Here is a 12,319-nt window from a genome sequence, read left to right on the forward strand (position 1 = left end):
TAGGTACATACCATGCCTGGCTAAAACTTCCATTCTTTATGTAACAGTTGAGTAAATAGGTTCCGGGTTCGAATCCTAGTTCCAATATGACTAGCAGTGTAATTCTGGGCAAGTTAATTCATCTCTCTGTGCCTCCGCTCCTCACCTAAATATGGAGACCACAGTATTTAGGAGGCTGAAATGAGATACAAAGGAAGTGTTTAGAATTTACATGCCTAAACCAGATGGTGGTGGCACACACCTTTAATCCCAGCACTGTGAAGGCTGACACAGGAGGATCACTGTGAGTTTGAAGCCAGCCTGGTCTATAGAGTGAGTTCCAAGACAGCCAGGGTTGTTACACAGAGAAACCCCGTCTCGAAAACAAAACAAACAAAAACAAGAACTTACACACCTAGAACATTGCATTTTAATTATTTGATGAGTGTAGTTCAAATGGAGGTCAGAAGGCAACTTTTCTAGATTGGCTCTCTCCTTCAACCAAGCAGCAGGAAGATCAGTCACCATATAACTAGAGGAGCCTTGGGCCTTGTTGTAAGGACTCAACAAAAGAAATGATGTAAAATGCTCTGTAATGTAATGTCTAACAGGACCTAATGAGATTGAGCCTCACTCTGCTAGAGCCTGACCTGTGTTTTGTTTTTGTGACAGGATCTCTGTGTAGCTTTACGCCTTTCTTGGAACTTACTCTGTAGCCCAGGCTGGCCTCGAACTCACAGAGATTCACCTGCCTCTGCCTCCCAAGTGCTGGGATTAAAGGCATGTGCTGCCACCACCAGGCCAGAGCTTGACCTTTAAGGGATGCTGGAGCAAAACCGTCCAGCTGGCTGCTTCCCCATAACCTTCATCATACCTGCCACCAAAGGACTCTGAAAATCTGAATACAATTCAATGTGGCAGTAAGTTAAAAGGAAAAAAAAAAAATATCTCTTCTGATTTAGGGTATACACATACCCTAAATTGTCAGAGACTACTTATTTGTTTGTTTTTAGAAACAGGGCCTTACTAGATGGCCCAAGCTAGACTTGGTCTCAAGGCAGTCTTCCTACCTCAGACTATGAACGCTGGGACTGCAGATACACACTAGACTTCCCAACAGTCGCAGCCTACATTCTGACCCTGGGGAAATTAGCCTGGTTAAAGAAGAGCTTTTCTGGCCAGGCCTGGTGGCGCACACCTTTAGTCCCAGCACTCAGGAAGCAGAGGCAGGCAGATCTCTTGAGTTCCAAGACCAGCATGTTCTAAAGAATGAGTTCCAGGATAGCCAGAGAAACAGAGTTCCAGCTACACAGAGAAACTCTGTCTCAAAAAAAAAAAGGACCTGTTTCTATCCAACATATACATTCATACATACAAATCTCAAAACATGGTTTTAAGTTTTTAATTATATAAATAATACATGTTTGGCTTGGGAAAATAAGATTTATGTATAACCTTCCAATTTTTTTCATTTGAATGGAGATATATGGTTTTTGTTACAATAATTGTACCTCTCCAAAACAAACAAATCAATCCAAAGAAAACCCCTCAAAAAAACAAAAACAAAAATCTAGACTGGCCCTAATTGTGTACACACACACACACACACACACACACACACACACACGATATATGTGTGGGGATAGGTTGATTTATATTATATACAAGTCTTTGTGTATGATTTGCTACTTTGATCTTTTTAAACCCAAAATGATGCTGTCAGAATAAAATCTCTTGAAAGCAGCAGTCTCAGAGCTCAGAGCACAATCCGGGCTCACTCACTCCAGGGAGAGCCCAGTGTTTACATTAAAACAAGCAGCGTCTTCCCATGGTCACCTCCTCCAAAGAGTGTTCTGAGTGGCCACAATCAGATGGTCACTGTGTAGTCAACCTCACTCATTCTGCCGTTCTTGAAAATATTCATCAAACATGGAGGAAGACTCTTCCTCCTGTTCCTGACACAAAGAAAGAAACACAGAACAGAAGATGAATTCCCTCCTCTCGGGGACCTCTCGCGAGAGCTCACATTCCGAATCCCAAGCTACCTTTGGCTCCTTAAACTCCAAGTCCTCCCCATACTGAATGGCAAAGTCGATGTGCTGGAGCACTATGTTCATGCTTTCCTCATCCGACTGGTCATACGGCAGAAACCGAACCATGCTGTAGTCATCGATCTACAAAGGGGATGGGGGTTCAAGACGGGGTCACTCTTGAGGGTATGCAGCGGATGGTTTCCATCTTGGGTCTATGGTTTTTGTTTTCTGTTTTTGGTTTTGCAAGAGTTTCTTGCTGGGCGTTTGTGGCGCACACCTTTAATCCCAGCACTCAGGAGGCAGAGGCAGGCGGATCTCTGTGAGTTCGAGGCCAGCCTAGTCTACAGAATGAGATCCAGGACAGGCACCAAAACTACACAGAGAAACACTGTCTTAAAAAAAAAAAAAAAGTTTCTCTATGTAGCTCTCTGGCTGTCCTGGAACTCTGTAGACCAGGCGGGCCTCGAACTCAAGAGATCTGCCTGCCTCTGCCTCCCGAGTGCTGGGATTAAAGGCTCTTTGCTGGTACCCATCTCAGGTCCACATTCACCTGACGTGGTGGAAGCATGAAGGCTCACACAGCTGGAGCTGTCAGGGGTCTGACTGAACTAACAAGTCAAGTCCCTCCCCACCCACCTGCGTTCTGTAGGGACAGAGTTGGACTGTGTTGCCCACACAGGTGGACACTAGCTGGTTGTGGGCAGACACTGAGGAGCCATTCTAGAAGGTCTAAAAGGAGCCACTGTGTGCTTACCAGACCACACACAGCTTGCGTCAGCTTCTTGAACTTTTGGCTTCTTAAGTCACTCGTTGAATCTTCTAGCAGAGAGTACATGTCTGGATCTAGAAACCTTTGAAGGTGAGAGAGGAGACAAGGAAAGGGGGACCACATGAGGGAAGAGACCAACACCCCAGGACCTGTCTCAGTCACGCAGAAGGCTCGTCCCACGCAGAGCCCCACTGGGGACAAGTGGCCCCCACTCACTTCTCAATTTCTTTCTTGGCTTTTTTACTGAGCAGGTCCATCTTCGTCATGATGTTAACTTGTGGGATCTCTAGAGAAATCATGGCACTTAGAGCTGCCAGGATGCCAGAAATAAACTGGAGAAGAGAAGAGGGCAGAAAAGATGAATGATTGCCAACAGGACACACCGACTCGCTGGAAGGACACGGCACATGACCCAGGATACTAATCTTGCTGGCTAAAAAGGGGGCGGAGCCTTGGCCCCAAAGGAGACAGGGAAGATGTGACCTCATCTCGTGACCAAGGGGGTGTGGCAGGCCTTTAAACCCAGCTGAGCAGGTGGAGATCAAGTTCTGGGCCAGCCTTTGCTACAGAGAAAGACTATCCCAAATCCATCAATGAATCAATCTACACTGATGACATTTCTTTTTTATTTTTCTATTTTATGTGCATTGGTGTTTTGCCTGCATGTATATCTGAGTGAGGATGTCTGGCTCCCTGGAACTGGAGTTACAGACAGCTGGGAACCACCATGTGGTTGATGGGAATTGAACCTACGTCCTCTGGAAGAGCAGTCAGTGCTCTTAACCACTAAGCCATCTCTCCAGCTCTGATCACATTTCTTGACTTTGACCATGACATTAACCTCCTTTCCCACTAACACCCCTAAGGACTACTCAGAAAACTGAGTCTATAACTCCTAAACTGGACCAAAGGTCCTCAGAAAATTAAAATTAGATTTTTTTTTGTTTATTTTAATCTTTATATTTAAGATACTGTCTTATTCTGTAGCCCAGGCTAGTCCTGAACTTACAGCAACCCTCCTGCCTTAGCGTCCTGAGTGCTAGGACCACATACCCAGCTCAGTAGTTTTTTTTTTTTTTTTTTTAAACACATGTCATGTTCTTTTAAGACAAGGAGATATGTTTCTTTTTTTAAGATTTATTTATTATGTATACAGTGTTCTGCCTGCAATATGTCTTCAGGCCAAAAGAGGGCACCAGATCTCATTACAGATGGTTGTGAGCCACCATGTGGGTGCTGCGAATTGAACTCAGGACCTCAACCTCTGAGCCATCCCTTCAGCCTCCAGTCTTTTTCTTTCTTTTTCTTTTCCTTCCTTCCTTCCTTCCTTCCTTCCTTCCTTCCTTCCTTCCTTTTTTAAAATTCTTCTCCCATATATTACATCCCAACTATAGTTTCCTCTCCTTCCTCCCCAACTGAATATTTTAAAATATACTAACACAGAGCCTCTGTCTCAATTTTTATTTCATAAGCAGTTCTCTCAAATGTATTTTTTAAATATATTTTTTGAGACGGAGCTGCAGCTGGCCTGGAACTCAAAGAAATCCACCTGCCTCTGACTCCTGAGTGCTGGGATTAAAGTCATGTGTCACCACATCCAGCTCAAATCTATTTTCCAGTTAAGTATATATTCTCATAATAATCTGATCACTGGAGATACTAAATAATTGGAACAGCCTGTGAAATGTCCAGACTCATAGAGAGAGTCCTACCCAGGACTGAAAAATCTACAAGAGATTCATTCATCCTCAGACCTTGAAAGACTCCACCATGAACTGAGAATCCACCAGGAACACTCCGCACACTCGGAATTCCCACTGCTCAAGCTGCTGGACCAGCTGCTTCATCACAGGCAGGTGTGTGTACAGCTCGATCTGACCTGCAGGGAGAGTGCCAGAATGCAGTCAGGAACCCGGTTACCGCTGCATGTGTACACACGGGACGTTCCCGGGTTACCGCAGCACATGTTCACACGGGATGCTCCCAGTTACCAGAGTACATGTACACATGGGATGCTCCTGGTTACCACAGCACATGTATGTACACACAGGATGCTCCCGGTTACTGCAGTCCATGTTCACATGGGATGCTCCTGGTTACTATAGCATGTGTACACACTGGATGTTCCCAGTTACTGTAGCACGTGTACACACGAATGTTCCCGGTTACTGCAGCATGTGTACACACGAATGTTCCCGGTTACTGCAGCACGTGTTCACACGGGATGCTCCCGGTTACTGCAGCACGTGTACACACTGGATGTTTCCAGTTACTGTAGCACGTGTACACACGAATGTTCCCGGTTACTGCAGCACGTGTACACACGAATGTTCCCGGTTACTGCGGCACGTGTTCACACGGGATGCTCCCGGTTACTGCAGCACGTGTTCACACGGGATGCTCCCGGTTACTGCAGCACGTGTACACATGGGATGCTCCAGAGATGACGTAAGGGGAAAGGACACAGTGGTATAATGCATGCCTAGTGTGTGTGAAGCCCCAGTACTGAAGAGAGAAGGAAGTCAGATCCGGCTACGACATCCAGGTGTTTTGCTGTCTTGTCTGTGGGGACTGAACTGCGGCCTCGAGCAGCCTAGGCGAGTACTCTGGGACTGCACCATCCCCTCAGACTCTGCATTAAGTTTTGTTTTATTTTTCCTTTGAGTTTTTTTCTTCCCAATTTTTTTTCCTGAAGGTTTTATTATTGTGATTCATGTCTATCTGTATGTCAGGGTTTGCAGGTGCCTGTGGAGGCCAGAACAGGGTATCAGGGCTGAAGTTACACAAGTTGTCAGCCACCCGACAAGGTGTTGGGAACCAAACTTGGGTCCTCTAGAAGAGCAAGTGCTTTTAACCTCTGAGGCCCTCTTCGTGCTCTGTACTCAGCATCAATTTTCACATCTCAGCTTTGGACAGTCCAGTGCTGGGGCTGGGGATGTGACCCTGTGGCAGACTGCCTCCCTGACATGAACTAGCCCTGAGTTCAACCCTCAGCACAGAAAAACAAAAATCCAAGCACAGAGGGCATGCAGCTTGGGAAGAGTCACACCCACAAGCACCCACACCACACATACTTTTCTGTGGGAGGCCATGTATTTAATTAAAAGAGAAAGAAAGCAAGTGAAGCCAGGCGGTGGTGGTGCACGCCTTTAATCCCAGCACTCGGGAGGCAGAGCCAGGTGGATCTCTGTGAGTTCGAGGCCAGCCTGGGCTATAGAGCGAGATCCAGGACAGGCTCCAAAACTACACAGAGAAACCCTGTCTCGAAAAACAAAGAGAGAGAGAGAGAAGGAAAGCAAGTGACAGGCACAGGTGAGCAAGGCTGGTCAGGCTTCAAGTCCACACTTCCCCTTTGGAAGCTGGGCGGCTCCAAGTCCCGTCCCCCCCAACCTTATCAGTTTCACCTCACAACACCTCAGCTCACTGCGGCCCAGCCACACTGACCTCTGACCTACCTACTGCTTCCTGTCCTCAGCCCTCTGACTACACAGCTCTCAGCTTTGTCCTACAGCCCAGCTCACAGGACAACTGACAGTAACTTCCTGAACCCTTCTGCACAATGGCCTATGCTGCTTCTGGGAGTCACCTGCTGCAAATATTAATCATGGGGTGACTATGTTTAGCCTGTTTGCTTGCCATAGGTCCCTAAGCTCGTGATACTGGCCTTGGCTCCCTTATTCTGTTTGTTTGTTTGTTTGTTTGTTTTTCGAGACAGGATTTCTCTGTGTAGTTTTGTTGTCTGTCCTGGATCTTGCTCTGTAGCCCAGGCTGGCCTCGAACTCACAGAGATCCGGCTGCCTCTGCCTCTAAATGCTGGAGTTAAAGGCATGTGCCGCCATGCCTGGCTGGCTCCCTTACTCCTAAGGTTGTCCTCAGTAAGCATCTGATGAACTCAGGGGGTAAACTGGAGCCAACTGGGTTCTTCAGTGCAGCCATTAACCACTGTCCCCAAGAGGATGCACCACTGGGGCTTCAGGGTAGACAGCACATTCAAGTGGTTGATGTACCTGGACAGTCAAAAAGGATGTAGTCATCTTCAACGTGGCCCAGACAGTTCTCCAGCCAGTCAAAGTTGTTGGCAAAGTACTCCATGCAGAATACCAATCCTCCATTGGGACCAAACCGCAGAGACTCGTCCTCCATCACGTCATCCACCTCGATCAGTTCCCGGATGTCTAGAGTCAGGCAGGGACCAGAATGAGCATCCACTTGGAAACTTTATCCTCTCTAGTATTAGCGAACAGGTATGTAAGAGCTCGCGTGGGACTGGAATGATGCTCACTACATCAGCATGAGGACCTTAGTGAACCTCTAGCCCTCATGTAAAAAGCTGGGCACAGCCACACATCTGTAACCCCAGTGCTGTGTGGTAGAGAAGAGAGGGCTGCTGGGGCTTGTCTCCAGGTTCAGCTGGAGACCCTGTTTCAGAGGAGTAGGTGGACTGAGAGAGCAAGACGCCTGACTGAACCAATAAATTACTGCAGCTATTACACAGCAGAACACATGAGACAGAGAAGGCATGGGAAGCTCTGTGTCTGTGTGCTTGGGTCTTTGAGATAGGGTCTCACTATGTAGCTCTGGCTGGCCTCCAACTCAGAGATCCGCCTGACTCTGCCTCCCAAGTGCTGGGATTAAAGTCGTGCGCCACCATGCCCTGCTTGAAAGGGAAGCTATTTAGGCATTGCTATAATATAATCTCCCAGATGTATGGAGCTTCCTGTAAGAATTGGATATGCTGGAAGAAAAAAGCTCGTTGTGATGGTCCACTATAATCTTAGCTCTTGGGAGAGTGTGGTAAGAGGATCATATAATTAGGTCCTTTTTCAAGGCACAACAAAACAAAACAAAACACGGAAGTCCACTACAGACACACTATATAGTATACACTCAGGCTGGATTTTAGCTGCACAGACTGCTTATGGAGGAACACATCAGAAACCAGTAACACTGGCTGCCCAAAGGAGCAGGTTTGACTGCTGGGCCACAATTGGGAAGGTTTTTCTGCATACTTCCCCCTCTGTGTCCTTCACATTTTGAACCACTCAACTGTGTATTAGCTACATCAAGAAGGACACTGAGCTGAAGCCAACCGCTACCTCTTAACTTGATGACCCGAGGAGACTAGTTGACTCCAGAGCACACTCGTCCTGGGGTGGAAGGGTGGGATCTGTGTGACTTACCTACAGAAAGGATGAAATATCCTGCCATACAGACAGTGCTCAGTCATCTTGGAAATCAAAATTGGCCTTGACTCCTGTTCATTTGGGCTGGCCTCTCATCTCACACAGTTTCCCTCCTGGGCGCTGTGAGGCCCCTAGGTCCTTCTAATACATCTTTGCACTTAGCACAGCTTCAGCGCTTTCACCCACATGATCCTGAAACATGCCTTTCTCTCCAGAGCGATGACAAGGGGTTTCCACCCCCTCCTCAGCCTGCTGCTCCACCTATGAAAAGTCCACACTTCTCTAGGTCACACCCCGGGCTCAAGTCTGTTACCTCAGCAATCAGAAGGTAAAGGCAGGACGTGTAGAGGTACACGCTCATCCTTGGCTATATAAGGAGTTCGAGGGCAGCCTCAGTTACACGAGACGATTTCAAAACTCAGTGTCCACACGCCGGCAGCGCCCTCCACTTCCCTCCTCAGTCCGCTCCCACCTGCCTTCAGCCCCACTGCTAACTCAGCCCAGAAACTGAAGATCTGTTACTCCCAGGCTCACCTACGGTTTCAGGATGAGGGAGATGAAGCCGAGGGTCATTTGGTGATGGGTGTCTGTGGGTGTCACCATGTTCCCACATCTAACAGCCGCTTTCTGTCACTGTCTTACACAACTGCTCAGCTGGACCTAATGTGAACACCACCTCTTTCTTGAAGAATGCCCTCTTGTCCTTTCTGAAGCTGTATGTTCTTCCTCACACCTTACTGATGCCACCTCCTCTAACAGCCTCCAAAGAACATACACCATCAGGGCTCAGCCTCGGTTCCTCTTCTCTAACCAAATCCCTCCCAACATGAAATCATCCATCCCCGGGGCTCAATGTGCCTAGATTGCTGCTGCCCCAAATATTTGCATCTTCCATCTAAGTGAGCAATTTCTACTTGGATGGGGCTTATCATGGTTCCCTGCCCCCAGACAGGGTTTCTCTGTGTAATAATAGCCTTTGCTGTCCTGGAACTCGCTTTGTAGATCAGGCTGGCTTTGAACTGAGATTCGCCTGCCTCTGCCTCCCAAGTTCTAGGATTAAAGGCATGTGCCAACACTGCCCAGCAAGGTTGATCATTTTTTAATTAAAAAAAATGTATTTGGTTTGTTTTACTGAGCACTGAGGTTACAAACACACACCACCCCACTTGGTTTTATGTGGTGCTCAAACTCAAGGCTTCCTTAATCTAGACAACATTCCACCACCAAGCCACACCCCCAGCCCCGAGCCTCACCTTTGTATTTAAGCCAGCACTGGCGCTGTTTACTGCATACAAACCATCTTACCATGGACTTAGGGACAACATAGAAGAGCAGAGAGGCAGGAGTCCACTCACCTTTATGTCTCACAGCAAAGACCGAGAAAGGACGCCATCACTCCCACACCCACAGACACCCATCACCAAATGACCCTCGGCCTCCTCTCCCTCATGAAACCATCGGTGAGGCAGGGAGTAATGGATCTTCAGTTCTGGGCTGAGCAGCCAGTTTTCAGTGCCAGTGGAGGCGTTACTGAAAGGGGTTCTTACCTGCCATCACGGGGTAGCTGAAGTGTTCTGCTGCTGGATCCAGGTTGACCACCTGCACAGAGCGGTTGAGGGCTTCACAGTGCTGAACCATAGTGGAACAGTAGGTGCTCTGTAACATCACAAGGTGGGGCGGTTAGCACGGAGGGCAGAATGGTGCCACCCGCCACACCCCCGGGGATTTCTCCACTCTTTGGGACAGTGTCCACTCAGGCCAGAGCTGCACCTTCAGGGAAAACACTGGGAAGGCACTGAAAACAGAGCTACAGATCAAGATGTGGCTTGGGCTCAGGGAACTTTAACGTGGTCCAAAAATTAACTTAGATTACATAAATGACAGCCACTATGCTTCCCTTTTGACGTGTGTTCTCTCTGGCTGGGACAACCCTCCATGCATCAAAAAGTACTGTAACTGACAGGTCAGCTATCTACCTTCCCAGACAGAGTACAGGCTCTGTGCAGTCACATGTACATCTCCAGTGCTCAGGACCATGTGTTCACTAAATACTCAGACACAATACCTCCACAGATGCTAGGGATTCCCCAAACGTGACATGTGATCATGGTCTTTGCCTTTTCTACTGTGTCCAGTATCCCTAATATTATTCCCTTAATGTCTTTCCAAGGAAATACTGTCCGGCACTCGGGAGGCAGAGGCAGGTGGATCTCTGAGTTTGAGGCCAGCCTGGGCTACAGAGTGAGTTCCAGGGCAGCCAGGGCTACCCAGAGAAACCCTGTTTCAAAACAAGGAAACACTGTATCACAATTAAAAATAAAAAATAATTATGAGTATATTTCTCATAGTATGAAGGTAACTATAAAATTCTAAGTAAGGCGGGGCAGTGGTGGCACATGCCTTTAATCCCATCACTTGGGAGGCAGAGCCAGGCGGATGTCTGTGAGTTCAAGGCCAGCCTGGGCTACAGAGCGAGTTCCAGGAAAGGTGCAAAGCTACACAGAGAAACCCTGTATCGAAGAAAAAAAACAAAACTAAGTAACCTTTTCCAGATAGATATGGAGGTACCTACCTATTATCCCAGCAAAAAGGAAGTTGGGCAGGAGGACCATGAATTTAAGACCAGGATGGACTACACAGCAAGTCTCCAAAACCAAATAAGATTCAACTTAGTTTTTTATTTACTTATTATTGTTGTTGTTTTTACAGTACTGGGGACTGAACTCTGGGCCTTGTCCATCACAGGCAAGTGCCTACCACCAAGCTGGATGGCAGTCTATGTTACACACAATTTCCCTCCTGACACAGCTTCCTCAGTGCTGGGATAACAGGCATGTACCACTCAGCCCCACTTGGGGAAGATTTTGTTTTTCTTGAGACAGGTGTTCAGTGTGATGTTCTACCTGACTCACTATGTAGACCAGGCTGGCCTCAAACTCATGGAGGTCCACCTGCCTCGGCCTCAAGTGCTGGAATTAAAGGTGCAAAACCCCATTCAGCACTTCTGGAATCCTATATGGGAAGCCAATCAGGGTAGGCTGGTATACTGTGTTTACCAACCCCGACTCCACCCCTGGAGGCCTCAGCACCCGCCATTCATTTTCTTAGTCTGACAACCAGCTCATCTCCCACCTTAATCACTGGACAAGACACTTAACTCCGCCAATCAGAAAACTAGATTTTGTGTTTTCTTTTGGAGACAAGGTCTTTCTTGCCATTGTAGCTCAGATTGGCCTTAAGCTCAAGATTCTCCTGACTTGTTTCCCAAGTGTTAGGATCAAAGGCATACCACTGCTACATCCTACTAATGCTGTTGCCTACTAAGAGTTGGGTCCAGAGGCTGGGAGTAGTGGTGCACAACTTTAATCCCAGCACTTGAGGAGGCCGAGGCACGCACATCTCTGAGATGGAGACTAGATGGTCTAGATAATGAGTTCCAGGCAGTTAAAAGCTTGTGAGGCCGGGCGGTGGTGGCGCACACCTTTAATCCCAGCACTCGGGAGGCAGAGGCAGGCGGATCTCTGTGAGTTCGAGGCCAGCCTGGTCTCCAAAGCGAGTTCCAGGAAAGGCGCAAGCTACACCGAGAAACGCTGTCTCGAAAACAAACAAACAATCAAAAAAAGCTAGTGAGACTGTTTCAGAAACAAACAAACAAAAATAAAAGACAACACCACCACCACCACCACCCCCCCTCCCCGACACACACGGAAAGAAAACCTGCAATACACATCCTCTGAAAACTGGAGAGATGGCTGAGTGCAAGCGACACCCTCTTCTGGCCAGAACTAACCGTATGACTTGCAAAAATATTAACCTTTCTGCGTCTCGTTTTCTCTAATCTGTAGAATGAGTACAGGCCCAAACTCCCGGAGTGGTTATGAAAACACAGGGGACGGCCGGGGCAGTTCCGAAGCAAAAGTATCCCACTACTATTACTATTTTAAAAGCGTGTGTTGTGTGGGTGCGTGCACACGAATGCACCGTCCGTGGAGGCCTGGGGCTGGGGTTACAGCTCCGTGTGGGTGCTGGGATCCGAACCCCAGTCCTCCGGAAGAACAGAGCAAACTCTCAAGCACTCAGCCATCTCTCCCGCCTCCCAGGAACAATTAAAGCTGCCTTTACGCCCCGAACCAAAACAAGGTCCCAGCAGCGAGCGGCAGCGAATTACCCAGGGTTCCCCGGGGCCCCAGCGCCCCCGGAACCGCAGCTCCTCGAGCCTCACCTTCCCGCTGCCCGCGGGGCCCATAACTAGCTGCGCATACCGAGGCATGCCGGCTGCCCGGGCTCCCGGCCGCCTGCCACACTCCTCCTCCCTTCAGCCTTCGCGCGAGGCTCCCTGGGCTCCGGCGACACGG

General features: G+C 48.2%; 1 protein-coding gene across 1 annotated transcript; it reads right to left on the reverse strand.

Moving 5' to 3' along the window:
* Positions 1-1,595: 1,595 nt before the first annotated feature.
* Positions 1,596-12,302, reverse strand: Gpn3 (GPN-loop GTPase 3). Its single transcript, XM_036172008.1, has 8 exons — positions 12,187-12,302; positions 9,512-9,620; positions 6,789-6,956; positions 4,536-4,660; positions 2,998-3,113; positions 2,767-2,863; positions 2,025-2,153; positions 1,596-1,934 (listed from the first exon to the last, which is right to left on the reverse strand). Exons 1-8 carry the CDS (start codon positions 12,232-12,234, stop codon positions 1,872-1,874), a joined length of 855 nt encoding a protein of 284 aa, XP_036027901.1. The 5' UTR covers positions 12,235-12,302; the 3' UTR covers positions 1,596-1,871.
* Between the last annotated feature and the right edge of the window lie 17 nt (positions 12,303-12,319).

This window comes from Onychomys torridus, chromosome 22 (assembly GCF_903995425.1).
Source record: "Onychomys torridus chromosome 22, mOncTor1.1, whole genome shotgun sequence".
NCBI lineage: Eukaryota > Metazoa > Chordata > Mammalia > Rodentia > Cricetidae > Onychomys > Onychomys torridus.

What these genes read in the sequence shown, in the direction of transcription:
- Gpn3 (XM_036172008.1), bottom strand. Translation starts at nt 12,234, where the DNA reads ATGCCTCGGTATGCGCAGCTAGTTATGGGCCCCGCGGGCAGCGGGAAG. An exon ending in CATCCTTTTTGACTGTCCAG is followed by an intron (nt 4,661 to 6,788) that starts GTACATCAACCA and finishes CTCTCCCTGCAG; the next exon opens with GTCAGATCGAGCTGTACACA. An exon ending in GCCAAGAAAGAAATTGAGAA is followed by an intron (nt 2,864 to 2,997) that starts GTGAGTGGGGGC and finishes TCACCTTCAAAG; the next exon opens with GTTTCTAGATCCAGACATGT.